At 36.9% G+C, this 25,659-nt stretch overlaps 1 protein-coding gene across 21 annotated transcripts in view; it reads left to right on the forward strand.

Moving 5' to 3' along the window:
- DTNB (dystrobrevin beta) overlaps positions 1–25,659 on the forward strand; it is a 216,757-nt gene that overhangs the window by 56,654 nt on the left and 134,444 nt on the right. For 20 of the 21 annotated variants that reach the window (XR_002124314.1, XR_002124234.1, XR_002124253.1 and 17 more), the window contains 2 exons: positions 4,717–4,802; positions 17,582–17,736. Coding sequence is in view for 13 of the 21 variants with exons in the window: in XM_019644345.1 (XP_019499890.1) it covers positions 4,717–4,802; positions 17,582–17,736 (241 nt within the window). In the remaining 8 variants the exon portion in view is untranslated. The remainder of the gene's footprint in view (positions 1–4,716; positions 4,803–17,581; positions 17,737–25,659) is intronic. The other variant, XR_002124369.1, reaches the window with a different exon arrangement.

Consider the following 25,659-nt stretch of genomic DNA (forward strand, 5'->3'; position numbering starts at 1 on the left):
TTTTTTTTTAAAGTGTGTAACAGAGGACAATTTATTACAGTAGAAAATAACAGCTCTCAAAATGAGAAGGGGTCCCGACTTAGTTGCCCACTAGTTAGGGCAAAAGCTTTGGGTTTTATACCTTTTGCATGGCTGGGCAGAGGGGCTGGCTGGCGCCTTTTGGGGCCACATTTGTTGTTCAGCCTGGAGGAGATTTTTTCTCAAAACTGTCTAATTTCCTTAGAGCTTAATCAGCTAAATCACTTTCTCTGCTCTGAGAGGAGTATGTTATCGGAGACTAGCTTTGAAGAAAGGACTCCTGATAGTCTAATGTTATGTTAACCTCTTTGAAGATGTGCATTCTACCTGGGCCCTTTTTATATATTGTTATATTCAATTTGCTCACATTTTGTTGATTTTTGCCATCTAAATTCATGAGGGACACTGACTATTCTTTTGTAATGTCTTTATGTGTGTTTGGTATCAAAATAATGCTTGTTTATTCCCTGGAAAAGTCAGTGGAGAAATGTAATTATTTCTGCTTTAACTGCTTTATAATTCAGCCCGCTGAATGAGGAACTTCCTTTTCTGGAAGGCTTAAAAATACAGATTTAATTTCTATAATGGAGATGGTTCTATTCAGGTTACCTGTTTCTTCCTGAGTGAGCTTTAGTAGTTAAGTGTTTTTCAAAGAGAAGTTTGTGTCTGTCCAGTTCATCCAAGTTGTTGAATTTATGGACATGAAGTTTTTTGTAATGTTTTCTTATTATTTCTGTAATGTGTGTAGAACTTGTGGTGATATTCTGTTTTTTATTCTTAATATTGATCATTTGTACCTTCTCTATTTTTTTCTTAGTCAGTCTGGGTAGAGATTTATCAATATTATTTATTTATTTGAAGAACCAGCTTTTGGTTTCATTAATTTTTTTTCTGTTTTCAATTTTATTGATTCCTGCTCTTACTCATATTATTTTTCCCCCTTCTGTTTGTTTTGGGTTTAATTTGCTGTTATTTTTCTAGTGTCTTAAGTTGGAAGCTTAGATGATGACTTGAGAACCTTCTTTTCTAGTACAAGCATGTTTAATGTTTATAAAGTGTAAAGTGTCCATCTTTTCATTGCTTTCCTTTGACTGCCTACTTTCTATCCTGGAGACAACCAGTGTTATTTTTTTCAATACACTTTCACAGTTTATACATTTACAAACAAATACAGATAGTTCTCAACTTATGGGGTTACATCCCGATAAACCCATCCTAAGTTGAAAATATTGTAAGTCAAAACTGCATTTAATATTGCACTGTAGAGTTATCAGTTGTTTACCCTGGTGGTCAGCCTGACTGGTTGTGCAGCTCCCTGCCATTGTCTAGCATCGTGGGAGAATATCATGCCGCATATCGCTAGCCCGAGAAAAGACCAAAATTCAAATTTCGACATATGATTTCTACTGAATTCATATCACTTTTGCCCTATCATAAAGTTGAAAAATTGTAAGTTGAACCATCATAAGTAGGGGACTGTCTATAGATGCATATAATAATATTATTTTTACTCTCTCCTTTTTAACATAATTGCTAGACTGCATTCCGGCAATTATTTTGTTCCATGCCTTGCTTGTTTTTAAACTTAGTAAACTATCTCAAATATATTTTTTAATCTTTCATATATTATTTTTCATTAGTTTTTATGATATCATGCATAGCTAGTAAACATCTAAGAAGGGGGCGTGGGCCTTGGTATTTTTAACATTTTTATTCTTTTTATACATTTTTATTATGGAAACTTTTATTATGGAAAATTTTATGCATTTCAGTTTATATATCTTAAGTGCCTTTTAACCTGTAGGTTTCCCCTTCGTCATTTTTCCCCTTAAACCATTAGCTTTGTTCAGTAATGGTAACCTTCACTTTCCCAGGATTCATTTTTTAAAAGTTTTTATTGTTTTCACTGTTTATTGAACACATAATGCAATTTACAGATGATATATTATGGAAGTGTACACTTGGAACCTGTGTAGTTTTGTTGACCATTGTCACCCCAAATAAATGTTAATTTTTTTAAAAAACAAGCAGTTTTATTGAGAAATAGAAAACAACTGCAGAAAAATACAGAAAATGAAGTGCAGTAAAATTAATTGTTATAAAACAAATATCCGTGTAAGTACTACAGAGGCCAAGAAAGAATGCTGTCAGCACCCCAGAAGCTCCTTTCTTGGTTCCAGCCCTTTCTCTTCCCCCACATATAATCAGGATCCTTATTTTTATAGGCATCTCTCCTAAGATTGATTTTTACTTGCCCCTGTGGAATTTCCTGGATATTCTTGCATCATGAAATCTGTGTCTGCAAAACATGTTTTGAGCATGTTTCCTTTAAAAAAATGTCATTAGCTGTGCATCAAGGCTTGACTCTTCTGGTGGTGAGCACTTCTTCATTCTTGCTCTGCTGGTTATTGGGCATGTTTCCTCTCACTCTGGACGTCAGCAATGTTTCCTTTGGTTGCTTCATCTTTCTGGGCCACTGTACTCAGGATAGAAGCTGCATCCCTCAGAGTTCTTGGTTATGAGCAGGAGAAACCATCTCTGGCTAATTTATTGAAAGGATGTGGATTTTATTACACACTGTCTGAGAGGATTGGGAAAGCTTAGGCTTGAAGACCACACTGCTAAGAATAAAGTTCAGAGTCACACTAACTGGTCTCAAGAAGCACTTCTGCCATGAACCTGCGTACAGATATTGCTGCCTGTGCACCAAACACTACTGATGCTGGGCTGTGGGCGCTGCCACAAGAATCTCTGTCTCTGCTGCCTCAGGACACTGGGTGTGACTGCTGCCATCCTCGACAGGTGGACTGTTTGGAGTTCCAACTTCTAAAAGTTAATAGTTTTCTATTGGAAGTCTGCAGTGGCGCATCTTATTGGTGGAGTGTGTGTGCACACATGCCAAGAAAGATGGGAAAGCAAATACCTGGGGTTTTTTTTTTTCCTTTCTTCATTCTTTGGTAGTGGAAAGAGTCCTTGTTGCATAAGGTAGGGTCTGTTTAAAATGTAGACTAGGCGTTTGGATGATTGGTGACCAAAAGGAAATGAATGTCCACTGTAAAATTTCTGTATCAGTCTTAGAAATCCATTCCTTTTAATACAATTGATGCTCTTTATAGCCACTGATGTTGCTCATGTAATGCAATGGATATTGGACATAGGAACAGTCCTTATCGTTTCCGGGTGCATTGGTTTGATGGGGGACAGAATCTGTATTTCTGAAGAAAAAAATATATATTTATCCTCCACCCCCCACTCCGGCTGTGGTTCTCAGTCTAGTTGTGGAGAATGCCACTCACTGGCCCATGTTGGTATTATGATCATTGCACTCTACCCGACTGAGGCAGTCAGCCAGCCACTCACGTCAGCCCAGCTTCAGGTTGAGCCATTGTTCACAATCCTAGCTGTAGAGGGCAAAGTGTCACTGCCCCATGTGGGAATAGAACCGGCAACCCCGTTGTTTGGAGCTCGCGCTCTTACTTATTGAGCTATCTGGCCGTATTTTTAAAACCCCACCCTAATTTTAGCTAGTTTTAGGGATTCCTATTTTATCTTATGAATAAATTTATTCATGAGATTTTTTAATAGTTAAAAAATCGGAGTGTAACAAACATTGGCATTTCCTGGAAATGTTTTCATTGAGAACCTTCTGGCTTATAACCATTTGCCTTTTTTCAACTGTGATCTTACTGTACTATATACAAAGAAGGTTTGGAAAACTGGGAGACACTCTGTTAGGACCATTAGTAAAAATAAATAGATGACAATTGCTTTTCAAAACCAAGATAATAATAGTTCTCCTTATTGTAAAGGTAGTTTACTAAGTTGTTCTGAAACTTAGTAAGCACAAGCTGTGTAGAATTAGCACAAGAGTCCCTTGTTTACTTACATACGACGATTTGAAAAGCCAGCTAGTGACGTTTTCATTCGTGGTGAAACCAGGGCAGCGTTGAATGGAGGGAGCAGTGGGCTTGTGGGTCAGGGGCCCTGCTGATACTGTCTTGGTCTGCAGGTGGTATGCGGCGTTACTTTGGGTAATTCATTGATGTTCTACATTTCATCTGTCTGATTCCTAAAAAAGGAATTAATGTCACCATCTTCTCCCCTTCACTTTTCTCACAATTGTGGTGTGGAAAGCTGTGAGGCAGATGTGACTGAGCTTCTCAGAATAAACACATGGTAACATAAAGATTGTCACAGTAAAAACAAAGGTGAATGTCCTATAAAATCTTCATAGCTGTGTGCATGCACCCTGTTGGCTTAGTACATAACAATCAAGTGTTATAATAGTGTGATGGAAGAACATGTTTCTGAATTATTATTCAAAACAAGTGGTGCCTCATATTTGAATACCTAAAAATGCCTCAGCTGTTGATTGAATGGGCTCCGTTGATAGGAAATTTACTTCTGGTCCATCCATTTGGCCTCTGCCTACAAAGCCCACAGAAATTGCTTTACAGAATGTTTATAAAATTATTTCCAAATAATTCAAGTTAGTTATAGCACTATTCACCTAAGTATAGATGAAGCCTTAATTCTACAGAGGAAGGGAAAAAAAAATCCAAGGTGTCTAAAAATTCAAGGTAATGCAGTGGCAATAAGGGTGGGGACCACTTGACTTGTTGCTTGATGTTTAGTGATACATTTTATTGCTTTTGTGGTTCCAGATAGCAATTGTTTCTAATATAATTTATTTTGCAGTGAGGGCCGAGGCAAGTTGACCGTATTTTCAGTTAAAGCTATGTTAGCAACCATGTGTGGTGGAAAAATGCTGGACAAATTGAGATGTAAGTATTTTCATATTATTTGAAAGATTTTGTTTTCAAATTAGGACTTTGTAAGAGTTTTAAATGAATATTATCAGAATTTTGGATGATGCTATATTGAACCTTTTTTGTTTTATTACTACCACCACATCACTCACCTGGCTCAGAGTATGTTAAGTTATGCCACCTACTGTTCAGATGGAAAAGTTGGGTGAAGTAATTTGTTTAGTTTTTATTTTTTTTAAGCAAGAAAATCGAGGCGATTCAAAACAATAATGTTGACATTTTAAAAATACTTTAAAAGAAATTTTCCATATTATTAGAAATTGTGCTTGAAGATGATTATGTATGTTGACTGTTTTTGGTTAGAAAATAAATTTGATTACTTTTACCGGGTTTGGTCAAGAAGAGCCTTTTTCTTAATAACTCTGTTCTTCATCAGATGGTATTTGCTTTGATTAAACTGTTTCTTAGCACTGTAGAGCCAAGCACAGTTGTTTAGAAATTGATAGCCTGCTTTTTCAGTTATTGTTCTTAATTTTGTTTTTACTGTTGGCCATTTTGGTATTTTACTGTTCAGTAAATACTATAAAGAGGTGGTTAGATGAAATCAAAGGAGGTGAAATGCACAATTACTTAATTTTTCTGCTTATGGTTTTCATTTATTCACTCATTAGATAGTACTAACTGCCTAAGATATGCCAGGCATTGTACTAGGTGCTTTACATATATTTTCTCACTGAATCCTTAAAATTTCTTTGCACAACAGGTGGTCTTTTCTCCATTTCATAGATGAGTTAACTGAGGGGCGAAGCTGGGATTTCAGCTCAGGTTGTCTAGCTTCAGATTCCTGTTCTAAGCTCCTTTGTCATCCTCCACTGTGCTGGCCCTGTAATGGGAGACACACATGTGATACAGTACAGTGATCAAAGTGCCATAACACAAGTGCCATGGAGTAGGAAACTGGCAGGTTTCAGGGAGGTGAGATTGAAGCCGTGGGTTTTATTGCAGTGTTGAGATACCCTCTGAATTGATTTGTTGAAGAAACTGGGTCATCTGTCCTGTAGCGTTTCTCATAGGCTGGATTTTGATGACTGTGTCCCCACGACGTGCCTCTGTGCCCTACATTTTTTTGTTTAATTGAAAGATACAGAGGTTTGATCAGATTCAAGCACAAGCTTTTGGGCAAGGTTACTTCAGAGGTGCATTTGCTGTCTGTGCTTTTTCTTACATGTTACCATGACATTGAAAGTTGGAAAGCTAGATGGCTCACTAGATAAACATTTCGATTTTCTAAAGAAAGATCTTAGATAATATGTTTGGTTAAACTGTTATCCGGTTTGTCTTCATTTCAAAATCAGCTGCTATGTAAAACAAATTTTTTGGTAGTGAAAATCATAGTTTTATTTAAATACTCGGTGCTGAGTTTTTTCACATGGTGATATTACTCTTCTGGGCTGAGATTTCTTAAAATTTTTTAAATTCTAACATGGTGTTTATCTGAGGAAGATAATTCAGATGCAATTATATTTCATTCAAACATAAAAGAAAAAGAAGTTGGGATTTTGTTTTTTAATAATGATACCAGATAAAAATTATACATTGCATCTTTATTAGTTATAGGGAAACTAGTAGAAAAATAGAAAATCAATTATATAAATACACATTCTAGATGACTCTGGAGTCTTCAAGTTTCTATGTTTAAATCTGTTACATCTCCATAGACTTGCTACCTGGCAAATAGTGAGTGCCAGAATTTTGCCAAATACAAATTGTTGATTGAGTAATAAAATTACTGCAGTTCTCTGTTCTAACTGTTAGTGGAAAAGTACAACTTCTAGTGCTACGTGAAATATGGAAGGGGTCCAAGTGATAGCAGGGTTTTTTGTGTTTTTTTTATGTGGATTTTGAACTTCGTGAAGGAACACAAGTGCCCAATATTCACATGGCACAAAAGTACACATGCCCAGGCAAATGTGGCATGTCTGTGTGCTCAGAATGCCAGGTCATTGTACACTGTGTATGGGATGATGAGATACAAGCCACGCTAGGTCACTCGTTACCATGTTTATATTATTCACATAGATTTAAAATATGGTTTATTTATCTCCTTCATGTTCAAAGTTATAGTTTCTTTACCATCTGTAGCTCTGTTTCATTATTTTTATTGTACCATAATTTCCTTGCCTAAAAAATGAGGTGTTTAAGATAATAAAGTTTTCAGGTATTGAAGCCTGTCTCCACTTTTTAATTTTATTCAGGGTTGAAACCACTTTAAATGTGGTCTGTCCCTCCCATCTTAAACAGAGCTCACTGATCATAACTTCAGTATTTTTTCATCTCTTAGGGACTCTTATGCACTTAGGGCTAATTGTGCGGCTCTGGGTTGCTTGTCCCATCTCATGTTTTTAAATTATTGTGCTTTTTCACTTCTTAAGTTTTTGTTGTTGTAGTTGGTGATGGTGGTGGTGGTGGTTGTGATGGTGATGTGTGTGTGTGTGTGTGTGTGTGTGTGTGTGTGTGTGTGTGTGTGTGTGTCCATCCTTTATCACTGGTGAATATGATGGTATTATCAGTGTACCAGTTTCTATAAATCTCTCTTTACTTGTGATTTACTTTTGATAGGCTACTGACAGAGGAAACATAACCAAACTTCTTAGCATTTTATTTAAAGTAAAGACAAAAATAATTACTAGCACACCATGAGAGCAGCACGGGAGCTTTTGTAGTATGACTGGCCGGTTTGGCTGGTGTGAGCCTCCTTTTTCTCCTGGCTTTCTAGTTCTCAGCTCTCTAGGTCCTGCTGAGTTGAAGTGACTGAATAATTGTGTAGACAAAAGTGAGATACAACACTGTATGTAACATCAAATGATATTTGACCATTTATTCACTTTCTTCTACTTACTTATTCCATTGTTTCTGTTCTTAGTTTCTCCATCTCCCTGCCACTGACTGTGTGTAATCATTGCCGTTACCTCTGTTAATATTTCTTTTAAGTGAGGTTTTCTAATTTATGGAATACACCTTAGTGTTTCTATTTCTTTTTTATTTTGATCTTTCTGCTTTTTATCTTTTAGATTATTTTCCTATAATTTTCTCCCCTCTCCTTTTTTATTTGATATGTATTTTTTGTTTATTTTCTTGTTTTAGTGTCAAGATAACATTTGAAATGACTTAACCAATATTTGTGCTTTTAGTTTGAAACATTTTTTAATTAGATTTTTCACATCTCTCTGAAGAGAGTTTTTGTCCCCAGATATCATTCATCTATAGAAATGGTTCACTGTTGTGGGTGGCCATTTGGGACTGTATCCTAGATTCAAAGGTCACTTAGGGTAAGATTCTAAATATAGCACCAAAGATTTAGAATCAGAATACAAACTTTAATTATAAGCATGATCAAAACTCAATAATGTCAGAAACCCAAAGAATAATTCAGAGAACAAAATTTACAGACTCTAAAGCCCATTATCTATTAAATCATACTGAATTAACTATGTGATTTCTTTACTTTGTCTAATTCTGCTATTTGTTTTCTAAGAGACTTAATCTCCTCTTATTCAAACCCCATCTGTCTTACACTGAAAGATAAGAGCAGACGATTCATGCAGTTTATTCTTAAATTCTTTAAAAACCCAGTGCTACCATTTTGAAGGGCAGTCTGACAGTATCTATCAGGAAGGTTGTAAAAATATTCATATCCATTGACTCAGTCTGCTTTTTGCATTTATCCTGAGGAATTAATCAGAAGTGTCCCTCAAGTTTTATGTATATTTGTTGCAGTACTTGTTATAATATGTGAAAACTTGAAACAGCTTCTTTAGGGTACAAAAGTGAGAGCTCTGTTTAATTTGGGGATACCCACATAATTAAATATAATGCCTTAAAAATATGTTTCAGATCAATATACATGTATTACAGTTTTAAACAAAAATTTATTATGCACATAGAAAAAGAAATACACCAAAACGATAACAGGTATTTTCCCTGGGTTGTAGCATAAACATGGTTTTATAATAATCATTTATATTACTTATGTTTTTGCATGTTTTTGATGGACAGCACCTTGAGTAGCTAGAGAAAGTATGACTTGAGGTTCTTTCTGTTTTTACCCAGAACTGGTAGTTCTGCCATTTCAATTGTTTGCTTCCTTGATGTTTCATTAACAGACTGTAGGAGGCCAACCTTTGAAGTTATAAATAAATAGCTTTAACTTATTCAAAATTTAGCCTCCTTTGCTCTAGCCTTTTAACCACTTGTCAGTGCATATTTATTCTGGCTGCTTTCTGTTAACTGTTCCTTCTCTTGATTAGATAGAAGTGACTGTTTAATTTGAATGAGTGATGCCCATGTTTACATTTCTCATATAACCAAAATGTTTTAGAGCTGGAAGCAAATAAGCGATAAGCCCTGAATCTGCATTTTATGAATAAGAAAAAGTAAAACACACAAAAACCAGGGGAAACCTGGAACCTCGTGTAAGGTAGTTCTGGCCATGTCAGCACTGGCAGCCCAAGCATGCTGACCCCCATCCTCCCGCCTCACTCTGACTTAATGAATGATGTCGGAATATTCATGAGTTTAGGAATAAAATACTGGGCTGTGGAAAAGTCATGACGCATGTTTGCAACAGATGGCACTAGTTCATTTTTGGAAGTACTAGAGTCATTCACATTTATGTTATTGCTATGTCATTTGACAGCTGACAGTTCTAGCTTCATTCTAAAAAAAAAACTGAGCGATTTGGTTCAGTTTTGGAGATTTTACAAGTTGAAGATGGAAGACCAAACTGTGCGTTTTTGCCATATTTTACTGTTTTACTTCCATAAAGGGAAGAACACGTGTCAAGCTTGTGAAAAGTTGCATAAAGTTTAAGGTGACAATGCTCTACAAGAACGTCAGTGGCAACGATGGTTCATGAAATTCCGTGCTGGTGATTTTGATCTCAACGATGCTCCTCGGTCGGGGAGGCCCACTGAGGTTGATGATGACAAAATAAAGGCATTGATCGAGTCAAACTCATGTTACACGACACGAGAGACTGCAGAAACATTGAACATCCATCACTCAAGCGTTCACGACCACCTGAAGACGCTGGGATACGTAAGCAAGCTCGATGTTTGGATTCTGCATGAAATCAAAGAAGTTAATTTGATGGTGCGTATAAATATCTGTGATATGCTCATTAAACATGAGGAAAACGATCCTTTTTTTTTTTTTAAAGATTTTATTGGGGAATCGGGGTAAGGGGAACAGACAAGTTGCTGTCGTTTTGTTCCTCAGCCTAGTTGTGGAGGATGTTGCTTCACTGGCTCAAGCTGGCACCATCATTGCGCTCTTCCCGGGCGAGGCAGATCAGTCGCTGGCTTCTGGGCTGCCGCTCACGGCGGCTGCTGGCTGCTCACGCTGGCTGCCGGCTATACACGATAGCTTATGGCAGCCCACTGCAGCAGGGGACTGCAGCCCACACCGTCGCCAGCGACCCACAGCAGCCCAGCTCCAGGTCGAGCTGCTGTTCAGCATCTTAGCTGTAGAGGGCAGCGTCACTGGCCCTCATATGTGGGATCTGAACCGGGGCCCTCTGGCATCCCAAGCGAATTCCCAACCAACGCGCCACTCGTCTGCCCGAAAACAATCCTTTTTTGAAGCGACTGATAACTGGTGATGAGAAGTGGATTGTTTACAACAATGTGGTGTGCAAATGGTCTTGGTCCCGACGTGATGATTCGCTTCAAACGACATTGAATGTAGACATTCATCAGAGGAAGGTTATGTTCTCAGTGTGGTGGAATTTTAAAGGTGTCATGTTTTTCAAGCTCCTACCAGGGAATCAAAAAATCAATTTGAATGTGTACTGTCAGAAATTGGATAGTTTTGCCAGGCTCACCAAGAAAAAGAGAGAGATGACCCAAATTAATAAAATCAGAAATGAAAGAGGGGAAGTGACAACAGATGCCACAGAAATACAGGAAACTGTAAGAAAATATTATGAGCAACTATATGCCAACAAATTTGACAATCTGGAAGAAATGGATAAATTTCTAGAAGCTTGCAATCTACCAAGTCTGAACCAAAAAGAAACAGAAACTCTGAACAGACTGATTACTACCAAAGAAATGAAGTCAGTAATCAACAAACTTCCAACAAACAAAAGCCCTGGACCAGATGGCTTCACAGGCGAATTTTACAAAACATTAAAAAAAGAATACCTATTCTCCTCAAACTATTCCAAAAAATACAGAAGGAGGGAAGGCTCCCAAGCACATTTTATGAGGCCACTATTACTCTGATCCCAAAGTCAGACAAAGATGTTACAAAAAAAAGAAAACTATAGGCCGATATCCCTAATGAACATAGATGCAAAAATCCTTAACAAAATACTAGCAAACCAAATTCATTGTCACATTAAAAAGATCATACACCATGATTAAGTGGGATTCATTCCTGGTATGCAAGGTTGGTTCAATATCCGCAAATCAATTAACATAATACATCACATTAACAAAATGAAAAATAAAAATTATATGATCATATCAATAGATGCAGAAAAAGCATTTGACAAAATCCAGCAACCATTTATGATAAAAACTCTTAGCAAGGTGGGAATAGTGGGATCATATCTCAACATAATAAAGGCCATATAAAAAAAATTGGACAGTTTGAACAAATCCATCATCCAGAAACATCCAGAGCTTGTTAATTCTAAACGAGTTGTATTCCATCGCGACAATGAGAGACCACATACAAGTTTAATCACCTGTCAAAAATTATTGGAGCTTGGATGGGATATGTTGCCACACGCACCATACGCGCCCAACCTTGTGCCATCAGATTTCCACTTGTTTCACTCTCTTCAAAACTCCTGGTGTGGTATAACGTTCAATTCAGATGAGGCTATAAATCAGCACCTTGTTAAGTTTTTTGCAAATAAAGACAGGTCCTTCTATGAACGAGGAATTATGAAGCTCACTGAAAGATGGCAAAATGTTATCGAATAAAATGGGCAATATATCATTGATTGATCTTTGTTCTTGATATAAATAAATGACCTTTGAAAAACACAGACAAAATACATCATGACTTTTCTGACAACCCAAAATGTGCTTGGATTTAGTTAGATATAGGTATTTACAAACATGCAGATGTGTATACATGTTCCTGTGGGTGAGGTTGCTAGAAAGATGGCAGGGGATGAGAGTCATTTGCCAGGGAAAGCTAACATTTAAAAGAAAATGGTTTTGCATTTGTAGACTTGAGTCTTTATTGTAAACAGCACTGTCATCTTCAAAAGTGTAAGGTTTTGTGTGTGTGTGTGTGTGTGTGTGTGTGTGTGTGTGTGTGTGTGTGTGTGTGAGGGGAGCAAAAAGGGGTGCACAGATGGGCAAATGCAATGAGTGAAACCAGAGGCATTATCACCAGAAAAAAAATCAAAACGCACATGGTAATGGCATAACATTAGCATTATTTTGCCACTACACAGAGGACAGGATGTTTTTAAAAGTGTGTAACATGCGCATTTAAGGGCTTGATTATGGGTTTTTCACAAGGGAGAAAGCCTATATTTTTATCTGGAAATAACTAATGGGGAATTAGCATACTTTCTTTCAGAGGTATATAAATAGAGAATTACTGGGAAAATTAACTGGTGATCTGGGAAGTAATTTAGTCCCTAATGCCAGAAGGATTTAGGGCTTTAATTAGAGGATGAATTTAATTTTTTGTATATTTTTACCAACTTCTATTGTCTCTTATTTCTTTTCTTTTTTTTTGACATGCAGTATTATTTTATATTGCTTTCAGATGCACAGGGCAGTGGTTAGGCATTTATATAATTTATGAAGTGATCCCCCGATAAATCTAGTACCCATCTGACAACATACCTAGTTTTTACAACATCATTGACTATATATTGCCTCTTATTTCTTTGGTAAGATATTTTTATCTGTGTATATGGTAAATCACACTAACTTAGATTCATTGTTATATGTCATTTAAGATAACAAAAATAGTAGTCATTTTTCAGTATTTTTCTTACAGATAACAGAAGTCTTATCTAAAAAAAATACTTTCTTAATCTATTAACAAGAAGTATTGACTTATACGTTAAGTAATTATTTAACTATGCCTTCAGTTTTGGGGTCTAGCAGCATTTGTATTATTAAAACCAACCAGCTAAACAACCAACCAACCAACCAACCAACCAACCAACCAACATGTTTCTGCTTATTCTTTTACTATTGCGATATGGGCCTATTAAGGTGTTTTTTTTTTCTTGAATTAAAAAAATCTTACTACTTTGCATCTGTCATATGACATAGTAACTAAATGGAACTGAAAATAATACTTTATAGAGTAGGGAAGTTAGTCATTTCACTACCCAATCACTTCCTTTTATTGCTCTGAGTGAGGTGTAGATTTGTTGCTGTGGGTGTATTCACATATGTTTTTGTGATTGTGAAATCATAGGTATGTGTATTTATAGAGTTGGTAGCTCAAGTCTCTGGTCTTGAATATTTCTACCATTCATGGCCACAAGTTAATAACTTGCTAGTTTATTGGGAATAATTAAGTGGTAACAGAAAACTTGACTAACAGTGGCTTAAAACTATTGGGATTTATTATTCTCATGTAAAAATAAGTCCACAGGTTGGTAAGTTGAAAGTTGGTAGCATGACTCAGGGACGTTATGAAAGACTTGGGCTCCTCCAGTCTTCCTACTCTGCCGTATGGCTGTCCTCCTTGAGATCATACGCCACTGCTCTACGCCAGGCCTCATGTCCTCATTCCAAGCAGAAAGAAGAAAGAGATGCCCTATCAGGAAAGCAGAAGCTTTTCCAGAAATCCACTCCAGAGTTACAGTGTGTGAAAGAGGCTATAAAGTCATTTTTTAAGTGGAGCACGTTGCCATTCTAAACACCATCAGGGTTCAGCTGGTGAGCGAGAATCGGAAAGTAGGGTGCTGAGCAGTGCCTCATCCCACATTGACCCTTTGTTTCCATTCAGATTTAATGGATCATTATTGTCCTCATTATAAGAATCTCAGCCAGCTATGTAAAAATTAAGTCACTATGCTCTTCCCTCCTTCAGGGGGCCTCTTAGTCACTGTATCTGCAGTTTTGAGCTATGGCCCAGTACTGTTTCTAACTGCCTGCAGGATAGTTCCACATGGAGATTTGCCGATGAGCTCAAATACAGTTAGGTTCAAAGCTAAGTATCATTATCTTCAATTTGTTTATTTCACTCAAGGTTTTCGGCATTTTCCCAAGCGAGAAATTTAGAAGGATCCTAACGTTTTAAATTCCTTTACCCCCTAATCTAGCTTATCATCAACGCAGTTTCCTGCATTGAAATGTCTTGGCATTGACCCCACTCCAGTACTGTCACTACTGTAACCCAGACTCTCACTTCCTCATTTATGCATATTATTCGCAAGGTTTTCTAGCTGATGTCTCCAGTCCTGTTCCTCTTTTGTTCATTCTGCCTGTCATTAACAGTCTAATTTTCACGAAACCTAGCTTTCTAAATATTTCTTTCCTACTTAAGAGTTTGTAAATCAAATCCAAATTGCATTCCTTATTTAAAGTTTTCACTCATAACTTACTTTTCTTAATCTTTATTTACCTTTATTTCTCAATATAAATATTTTATCATAGATTATTCTCGTCAAGGCACTGTTTCCTGCTTATCGTCACTAACAGATACACTCTGTAAATCCCTGTCATAGAGAGTTTTATCCTTCTCTTTGCCAGATGTGCCCCCAAATCCCCACTCCCAACCTGTTTTGATCTCATCATTCCAAATCCTATCTTTCAAGGCCTAGCTTCTAAATTCCTTTCTTGACAATCCTGCCTATGTGTTTTTGTATCTATTCCAAACTATATTTTGAAGAACTGTGATGTAATGGAATTTTAAACCCAGATATGTGTGGGTTTAAATCTTGATTTAGGTACTTACTAACTTTTTGACCTTAAATAAGTTAACCTTTCTAAACTAGTTTCCTTAGCTATAATTTTTAAATAATTTTGTGCATACACATGTGTGTGCGCACACACACATACACATCTTTTTGTGAAAGTAAAATGAGGTAATGTTTAGTAAAGTATAGTAGCGCTTAGTAGTAGGGATTGTTGCATGAAAACAAAAACTTAGGATAATAGTGTCTTAAACACAATTGAAGTTTATTTTTCTCTCATGTAAAAGAAGTCCAGGAGTAGGTAGTTTAGGGCTGGTATGGTAGCTTCATGTTCATCTGGGACCCAGGCCTTTTCTTTTCTACGATTGTAGTGAATGATTTATATGTCAAAATTTAGATTCCCATGTAGTCCAAGGTGGCTGCCAGAGCTCCAGCCATCATACCTGTATTCCAGACTGCAAAAGGAGGAAGGAAAAAAGGGTCTGCTTTCTAGTTTAGCCAGCTTTCTTTTTTTTTTTTTTTTTAGCTGAGCCATCCTGCTACCTGTTGGCAGCTCAGCGGCTGCTCAGCTCGGGCTGGACTCGAACTGCTGTTGCTCAGAGCTCAAACTCTTGAGCAAGCTCTTAACCAACTGAGCCACTCGGCCGACCCTTAGCCAGCTTTCTTTAACCAGCCTACCAAGAAGTCTCTCACAACCCTTCTGCTTATAGTCTTTTTTTTTTTTTTTTAAAGATTTTTATTGGGGAATTGGGGGGATGGGAACAGTGCTGGGGAATTGGGGGAAGGGGAACAGACAAGTTGCTGTCCTTTTGTTCTTCAGTCTAGTTGTGGAGGACGTTGTTTCACTGGCCCAAGTTGGCACCATCATTGTGCTCTTCCTGGACGAGGCAGATCAGTCACTGGCTTCTGGTCAGCAGCTCACTGCGGCTGCTGGCCGCTCACGCTGGCTGCTGGCTACACACAGTAGCCCATCGCAACCCACTGCAGCAGGGGCTGCAGCCTGTGCTGTCGCCGGTGACTCACGGCAGCCCAGCTCCAGGTTGAGCTGTTGTTCAGCATGTTAGCTGTAGAGGGCAGTGTCACTGGCCCTCATATGTGGGATGTGAACCGGGGCCCTCTGGCGTCCCAAGCCAGCTCTTAACCAACGCACCACTCGGCTGGCCCCCTGCTTATAGTCTTATTGGCCAGCACTTAGTCACACGACCACAACTTACTAAAAGGAGGCTGTGAAGTTTAATCTCTTGGTTGGGTACATCACTGCACAAAATAAAATTAATGTTCTATCACTAAGGAAGAAGGAGATAAGAATACTGGGTGGCTACAGGCAGACTCAGCCATAGTTACCTATTGTGATGCCTGGCAAATGGTGAGGCTTAACAAATACATCTTTATGTCTCTCTTCTTTCTGTTCTGTTGAAACTCAGCTTAGCACTTAATTCTTCTTTGTTTCATATGTACCTTATTTTTCCAGCTACACTGAAAGTTTCTTGGGGGTTCAGGACCATGTATCATCCTTTGTTATGTTTTAAAACACCTACCAGAGTGCTTGGTACTTGGACCACGTAATGAGAATTTGGGATGCACAGTATTGGCTAGTTAATTGATTTTACTTTCCACTAGGATCATACATCTTTAGCATCTTGTTGGATATTTCCCACCTGTATGGGTATTTATTACTTTTCCTTCAGCTGCAAACTAGCAGCTGGCATGAGACGATATACTGAAGATTTTTATTCTCTTGATAATTTCCTGTGGAGTTGGTAATCTAGCATTTATCTTTCTTTGATTAACGTATTTTGAATTTTTTTTTCTATACCTAGTGCTTTTGAAAAACTTCCCCAAACTGAACCCAAAGAATAATGCATATATGTACATTACATAAATCTATTACATATGTGTCTCTAAATATCCTGTTTATTACGAAAATACAGAATATGACTTTTCAAATTGTTATGTTTGGAAAGGCCTCAGGAAATGATATTTTTGTATGTGCATATTTAACTCACACCAATTTGTTTGTAAGGAAGCTCAGTCGTTTGAAAAGAAGCTTAAGTCATGTTTCTTTGTCAAGTTGTTTTTGAGCTCCTAGATGATTTTCTTTTTCTCCCCAACTATGGATGAGATAAGAAGAATAAGTAATTAGAGACAGGAAACTCTCTCCATGAAGATTAAGAAATATTAATACGTAGTAATATTAATGGAGACTTCTTTCCCATCTGTTTGGGTCAGGTTTTATGTAACAATCGGAGATTTTATGTAACAATCGGATCTCACAGTGTCAAAAGTATCTTGTGATAGAAGAGGTTATATGAGTTCCTTTTATTCTAATTGGACTCACTAGATGGAGTATTTTAAACTTGCTATATGCTTCCTCCCAATTTATTCCTTCATGGGGCTATATTATGTCATTATTATGTGAATATACAAATATAATACAATTTCTTTCATACCCCATCACCAATATGCTAATATATTCATACACTCAAACAATGCATGTGTCTTATATAAACATAGATGCGTATATAAATGTTAAGAGATAAAGATATGCTGCTACAAATTCTTCTTGGAACAAACTGAGATATAAATAAATAAAAAGTTATACATCACCCAGTATGTACACTCAAAAAGAGTATGCAGGTAGACATACATGAGCGGTTATTTGGTTTGATGTTTAGGTAGAATATTAGATGGGTGGGAGAGAGGGGCCTCATCAACAAAGTAACCACACAGTGTTAATAAGAATAAGAATACATGTTAACTAAAAATCATAATAAATTTATGGTATTTTTTAGTGATACTTTTTGACTGGTATGCAAATGACATAGAACCATTTATAAAAAGTTGATATTTCTTTATAGCTTGACTTTATTTGGTTTTGTTCTCATAGATGTTTTCTCCCAGATGTCAGATTCCAATGGCTTAATGATATTTAGCAAGTTTGACCAGTTTCTGAAGGAAGTTCTGAAGCTCCCAACAGCTGTCTTTGAAGGGCCATCTTTTGGTTACACAGAGCACTCAGTCCGCACCTGTTTTCCACAGCAGGTAAGGACAGTGTTACAGAACCTAGGACTAGAAGAGCACTCATCCACCCCTCCACCTCTTGTCAGATTTCACCAGATTGCTTCAGGCTAGGCCTGCAGATCCTGAGTAGGAGAGTGAACAGAGCTTTAAGTCTGGGATGGGGGTGGGAGGGGGTGAAAAGAGGGGGATAAAAAATTCACTTGAGAACTCTTTTTGAGGGGGTAGAGGGGAGTCTTTTCTGAAAAAAGATAACATTTGAAATATTTTAAATTACTAAAAATTTAAAGAAAAATGTTCAAGATGGAGTGTTTGTTATTGTACTGGTCATATTATGACTCTCCCTGAGTTCTTTAAACCATGAAATACCGGAATTTTGACATACAACTCTATTATACAATACTGGATCATTGTTTCCTGAGCACCGAAGACAAGCAATACTATACAGCTCCTGACTGCCAAGCCAAAATCCCTCGAAGGTACATTACCATTTTCATATTAAAGAAAGATAGATTTGGTTTCCTCATTATTTGTGGGTGTCCTTTTGTTGTCCTTCCCTAGAGGTTGGTGTGAGTGTATTCCTAAGATTTTAACTGTGCCTCAAAGGACTCACAACAGAGTGGACACTGGCTGTAGCATCCATTTTTTTCAGGTAGAGATGAGATAAAAGGAGTTTCATGCTACACTTGGAAAAAGTTCTGGAAAGCAGGGAATTAAAAAAAAATCTACATTAAAACTAATGGGTGAAGGATTAATGGGAATAGGCTATTGATGTAGTCTGAATGTATCTCCTCATAAAATTTTTATTAATTACAAACTAACCCAAAATAAGGGATGTAGATTTATGTAGTTTAGTAGTTTTAAAAACAAAATTAAAAAAACATGTATGAATTACAGTATAAAAATATAAATTTATACAGTATAAAAAAACATGTATAAGTCAACAGAACACATGTACTAGAATAGCTAAAATTCAGTGACTCTCACGAAGATTTGGAGCAGTCAGAACTCGCATACAAGCCACTTTGGAAGAAGCCCTGATGGTTTATTTTAAACTTAACTAGACACCTGCCCTTCACTTAACAGTTTTACTAAATTTTTCCCCATGTGAAATAAAAATGTATGTCCATAAAAAACTCTTACAGGAATGCTCTTATAAGCATCTGAGGTGTCCATAATAAAACTAGAATTTAATGATAGAGAAATTCTAGTTGTAAATTTGTGATTGTGATTTTTGTCTGAATAAATCACCATGTTAATGTAGCACCTCAAGCTGCATCTTTTGGTGGGTAGTCTGGAAATAATAAGAGTCTTCAGTATTTATAAACTAACAGCCTGACTTTAGAGTCATAAAAATTATTAAAAACAAGCAGTGAATATATTTAAATTTCTCCCCAGTTTTTCCAAACTTCAGAGTTTGGGGATGTGTTGTATTTCTCCTTAGAAAGATCATTGCTGTTTATTATTTATTTTCTAGGTTTATGTTGACTTTAGTATGAAGAGTTCAGTCCACCCTGCAGAGGACTTTAAATTTGATCCTGTCATTATGAAAGGGAAGCCTGAATAAGTAGAACTCAGAGTGAGGGAGGAGAGAGTAAGATAGGAAAGTAGATGCAGTCCTTCAGTAAATGTTGCAGGAGATACTGTTGCTGGCATGTCATTGGACACTGTGCCACACCCTCCTTGATTCATAGTGGAGGTGGAAGTGAGTAGAGATGGAGTTACATTATTGCTGGTGGATTTTCAGGAGAGCAGGAATATTTCATGCCTGGAGATGGTCTTTGCTTATACTTTGACCAATCTCTCCTCTTCCACTTTATGCCAAAATGACTTGATTCCCCCCCACTGTATCTTTCAAATGAGACATTTTCTGAATGTTCTGACCTTGTTTTCCTGGACATTGACTAAAGTTTGGCAAGGATTGCCTGGCACATAGATATGTGTATGTGTATTTTATAGGTATTCTAATTAAGCAGATTTTACAGTGTCCGGTAGCAACCCATCATTACCATCCTAGTGTTGTGTGGGTTATTACCATGTTTCATTGATTTCAAGACATTTTTCACACCTTAACATCTCTGACATCAGGATGCCTCATACAGCCAATGGCACCTTACAATTGCAGTGGCCAGGCAAAGGCTCTGATGTGTTGTCATTTCCTGTGGGTGTATGAACTTGGTCATAGCTGTTCTTGTTGTCACTTCAACTGAATCATGTCCACTTTTGGTACTGCATGTATTATCATTTCAAATGTCCTCAGAAAGAGTGTACTCTAATTTGGCATTGAACAAAAAGTTATGGTAAGCACAGAAAGCCATGGACACATACAACAGAAGGGGATAAATTTGATGTTAGTAAGATACATATTCTTCATTGGAGGAATTGCTTACTTTCATATAAAGCAAGAACCAGGTGCTTTACTGAACCTTTTCATTTTTTCTTTAAAGAAAGATATCCACAAATAGATGGTGCTGTATTATTTTTTTATTACTGATATTTGACCAAAATAATTTTCTGTCAGACCAAGCAGTGCAAATGAAGGTTGGCAAAATGGCTAAATCCTTCTGAATAGATGAGAGAAATTTCAGTTCACGGAGAGGCTGGTGTGACTGATTCACATGTCATGAAGTATTACATTTAATTAAGTCATTGAGTTAGTTTAATTAGCTGAGTGTTTTTCTTAGTGGTAGAAAAAATAGTGGCACATCTTACAATTGATGGTATCATAGATTGGATGAAACACAACATATAAAATGGACTTTGTAATGATCAGGTGTATAGTAATGAGGCCTGTGTCACTGGCGTTAATTGGATTGAAAAAGTGAGATTTTGTTTTTGTTGGGACTCTGGAGGAAGAGTGTCTTACCAAATGATTCCTTAGAGAGACATGATAAGTGGCTCCAATATTGTTTCCTTTTTTAAAATAGGTTTTTGTTAGGTAGCAATGTTTCCTGTATATATGCTGTAGGAAAAGCACCCCCTCCCCCTCCAGTTATTACTCATGAGCTGAAAACAGATCCTGGTGTGTTCAGTCCTGGTTCCCTGACCCATGGGCAAGGCCGAAACCTGCTGGACATGGAGTGTTAGGTACTGTTGGCCCAGCCCCTTCTCTGGTGGTCACTGGTTTCACTGGTGACACTCCCATTCTGGATGTCTGACACCCCTCCTACCCTAGATCCTTGTGGTTTACTAGTTTTCAGGTAAAGCAGAGAAATTCTTTGCCAAAAAACTGAGGACCTTGTCCTCCTAGTCACTTTGCTTAGTAGCCTAATGATGGCCTAAAGAGGAGGACGATGCCTGCTCAGATATTGCTTTTGTTTTATTATTCCTTTTAATGATAAGCAAATTTGAATTTGTCATCATTTTAAAATTCAGCTCTGTTGATGTCTCTGTTTTGCTTAAAAAAGCATTTCCTAACTCCTATTGCCTACCAGATGGTACTTATCTATCTAACTCCAGCCTCGCTTTTCACCTGCATTCCCGTTGCTTCTCAGACCCCTCCCTCAGCGTGCCATGGGCTCTTTTTAGATACCATCACAGTGCCACAGGAGCTGGACCATTTTATATTCCCACCAGCGATATATAAGGGCATGTATTTTTCCACAGCCTTGCCAACAGCATATGTTAAAAAATCAACAGTTTATGAATTTTTGCCATCTGATAGATGAGGAATGTTATTTCAGTATAGTTTTGATTTGCATTTCTCTTGTGTTGAGTAACATGCATTTGGAGTTAGCAAAAGTAGCGTACTTCTTGTCTTTGTTTATGTGATTAGCTCTCACTGAAATGCACATAACCCCTGACCATCTCTCTCCTCCAACAGGCCTCATATTTCAAATCCCAGCTAAAATATCCCCTCTTCTTTGATGCTCTGACTTGCTCAATGTAGGATTACTTTGTTCCCTCTTCTGCAGCCCCGTGGCATGTTACAGCCAGCTCACTTATGCCCTGGAGGGATGCACCTTGGTCTCCTTCAACTTTATGTCCTCTTGATAACTGTGTCTGGAAAATGATTGATGTTTACTAGGTATTTGTTGGATTAATTGAATAATGATTTAAAATCAAATAGGCAGAAGAAAGTGTCTTTGATTTGAATTCTGACTGAAAGCTTAAAGCTTATGCCTGTACTTGCAATGTTGTTTTCATTGATATTCTATGATTTTCTTAAATGAAATGATCTTTGCAATGAGGAAGATGAAGTGTTTCAGAATTTTAGAAGAGTTTTTCCAATGTTTCTTTTAGCTATAATATATAAAAATACCTCTGGTAAAAAGCACAGCAATATATTGTTTTTTCATTTAAAAGTACTCTGATTTTCAAAGTCCAAAATGAATCTGCGATATGGACAAATTCAGTGTCTAATAATAATTGAAAGGCTGACCTATACAACACTAGTCCTATAACCAGTTAATGGATGTTTGCCCTGGTCAGGGAAAATATTTCTATAACTCTACACAAAAACTTTGCATAAAAACATTTGTATTTGAAAGTTTTTTAAAATGTTGTTTTCCAGTCTGTTAACTAAATGTAATACATTGTTTAACTGATTACCAAGTAAGTGTTAGGGCAATGGATAAGAAATATTTACCTCTTGCCCATAAGGAAATTGGAGTTTTTAATGGAAATGATGAGATTGGAAATTGTAGCTATGGTAATCTAATGCTAAATTATTTTACTTGTGTTCTCATGTTATTTTAGTAATACTGGATTTCTCATTTTTGAGACATGCTTCCTCCTCTCTCTTAAAACAGGAAAGACATAGCCAACTGTGGAGGGAGGGAAGTGAGAATGGCATCTAGGGCAATACATTGTCAATACTGATGATTAGAATGACAAAGGGCGGGTAGGTAGGTAACAAACAAACACTCTTCTAAGAAAAAATATGAGAGTGCATACATACACAGATAGAAACAGCTTCAGTGTTTGAGGAAGACATAAACAAATCATGGCGTTTTTGCTCAGTGAGTGGATCAGGCAGCTGTTAAAATGATTAGAAATGAAGACCTTATAGCAAAACAGTAAAATATTTAATAAAATGTTAAGTGAAAAAACAGGTTATATATTTTTATCTACCCTATGCACATAATTACATACAGACATATAGACATTTGGAGGGAAATACAGAAAAATGAGAATTGTGGGAATTTACATTATTTGCAATTTTATTATAGTTTTTGTTATAAATATTGTGCAGTAAAAATGAGAAATGCAAAGAATGTGTTTGACTCGAGCAAAAATAAAATAAAAATAAAAAGGGAGAAAAAAGAGCCAACCTATCTTTCACAGTTATTTAGTAAGTCACAGAATTTTTTGAGCTTGGCATTCTTCCCCAGCAGTTCTTAAACTTTTGGTCTCAGGACCTCATTACAATAAAAAGTACTGAGGACCCCAAAGAGGTTTTGTTTATGTGGATTATATCTATCAATATTTCCATATTAAAAGTTAAAATTGATAAATTAAAAATCATTTTTAAACCATTAAAGATAACAATGATAAACCTATTACATGTTAACATATTTCAATGAAAAATAATAATTATTGTAAAACAAAAAAATTTAATGAGAATGCCATTGTTTTATATTTTTGCAAATCTCTAAGATTTGGTTCAAAGACAATTGGATTCTCACATCTGCTTTATCTGTTCAATCTGTTGTGATATTTTGTTTTGATTAAAGTATAGGAATAATATCTGGCCTCACATAGCTGTATAGTTGGAAAAGGGAGGGAGTATTTTAATAACTTTTTCAGATAATTGTGGATATGCCATGTTGCTGCTGGAACACCCCACCGTACACTCATGAGAGAATGAGATTGCAAAAGTCAGTAATGTCTTAGTATTATTATGAAGATAGTTTTGGCCTTGTGGGTTCCCTAAAAAGGGACCTTCCAGGGGGGGGCCTCTGACCACAGTTCCAGAACCATTGCTCTAGCTCTTAAAAGATGAGAAAACTGAAACTAAAATATGAAGTGATTTTCCCCAAACCACATGGCTAATGGCAAACAGAGCACTGGGACACAGTTCTGGTTTCATTTCTCATGCTTTTGGATGACTTCTAATTACAGTATGACCTTAGACAACTTTTGGAAACCGATCCTGAGGGAATTTATGAGGGTCTCTTTTGAGATATCAAATAGAACTGTTTCTTTTCATTTTGAATATTAAAAAAAAAAAATTACCTCCATGATGGGAGAATCAAAACTTTTTAGAGAAAGTAGCATTAAGATTATAAGTGGATCTGTAAAAAGGAAGTTTTTAACAAATAGAAGATATAGAAATAATAAACATTAAATTTATAATAAATGATATGATACATCTAATTTTTGTTTACTACCTCTTACTAGCTGAAAAACTTTCTAGCATCTTCTTTGTCAGTAATTTGAAGCAGACACTCCTAATTTCATTTTGATTTGTTGCAGTTATTTACCTGTTTATAATAAAAGGCATTTTCCGTGTCTGGACTTCCATTCAAAAGTTTGGTGACTTTCTGGTTTTGTTTTTAATATTGTTCATTTATTCTTCCCAGATTCTTCTGAGGCCTCAGAAACAGTGACTTAGGTGCCTGAGATGGAAAACTTGAGACTATTTGATTAGCCATTTCTCAAGCCTCACCACCAATGCACAGCTGTATATAAAGGGCCTTCGGATGATGACACCATACTGTTGTCACCTTCTTGCATATGTCTCAGAGCTTCCCCTTCCCCTAGTCAGTGCTGGCCTACAGTGTCTGTCCTGGACCTGAGACTTTCCTTCATATTTCTTCATCTTTGTCAGGTTCTTATTGCAAAAGCCTCTTTCTTGCTCAGCCATCTACTTTACCTCCCTTTTTTCTTCCCTACTTACCAGTTTCTCCTTTTAAAGATTACTGTCAATAAGAATGACTTCCAATTTATATATACTGGAATCAGGAGTCTCATGGTTGCCAAAAAGATACACAGAAATTAGTCTGTGTAGCCTGGTGTTTGTGTGGTGGAACCATTGTTGGAAGGTATCATGGTGGATCAGATGGAAATCCTGGAGGCCGCCATCCTCCTGGTGAAACACCGCGCTGCCTGCACTCCTTGCTTCCAATTTGTGTGGAATACATTCGTGGTAAAAATCAAAGTTATTTTGTAATCAACTGGCAAAATCTTTAGGTGAACTCTAACCAATTTTATATTTTCTGCTTTCCCCCCCCTGAAATAAAGTATTTTATTAAAGTTTTATGGGGAAACACATTTTTTTATGCCCTGTTTTTCACTTCAAGTAAAGTGGTGGGATTGAGAACACAGGTACTTGGGAGAGAGTGAGTTGAAATTCCGGGTGCCTTTGGGCTTCACCTTACCCCCAGTACTCGGTGTCTCCCCCACCCTCCAGACTTCGAATGGTGGGACCCGGGCTTGGAAGAGGCCTACTTATTGCACTATGCATTTCCTATTCTCCTGTGTTTGCCTTTTTGTTTTTGCTCTTCTTTTGGAATAAAGTTCGAAGTGGGGGCCCAGGTGGCCAGGTTATAGTTAGAACTCTTACATTTAGTTGTATGGCACTGCTTTTTCCTCCTTTTTCCTTTTCTTTTGTAGCTAGAAAGGTGTTTTGTGGGTTAGGGGAAATAAAAAAAAAGTTCATTAATTTGAAATATTGTTGAGACTCTGTTCTATGCACGTCATATGACTGTTTTTCCTAGACCGTATTCTAATTTTCTGTGTCCACATGGGACATAAGTATATTCGTGTTTCCTATACAGTGGAAGTTTACTATATATTTGTTTAAAAGAGAGAAATAAAGATAGAAGAGAAAAAATGCAGTCCTGCTAGGGAGATGGTAAAATGGAGGGAGTACTGTGTTGGGCATTTGGATATTTAGGTTCTAATCTCATCCTTATAACTATCTCTGTGACTTGGGCAAATTATTTCACTACTCTGAGCTTCAGTTTTCTCTTCTGTAAACGAGAAATTTGTTAAATGATGTCT

The sequence above is a fragment of the Hipposideros armiger genome, unplaced genomic scaffold, assembly GCF_001890085.2.
Source record: "Hipposideros armiger isolate ML-2016 unplaced genomic scaffold, ASM189008v1 scaffold_0, whole genome shotgun sequence".
Lineage (NCBI taxonomy): Eukaryota > Metazoa > Chordata > Mammalia > Chiroptera > Hipposideridae > Hipposideros > Hipposideros armiger.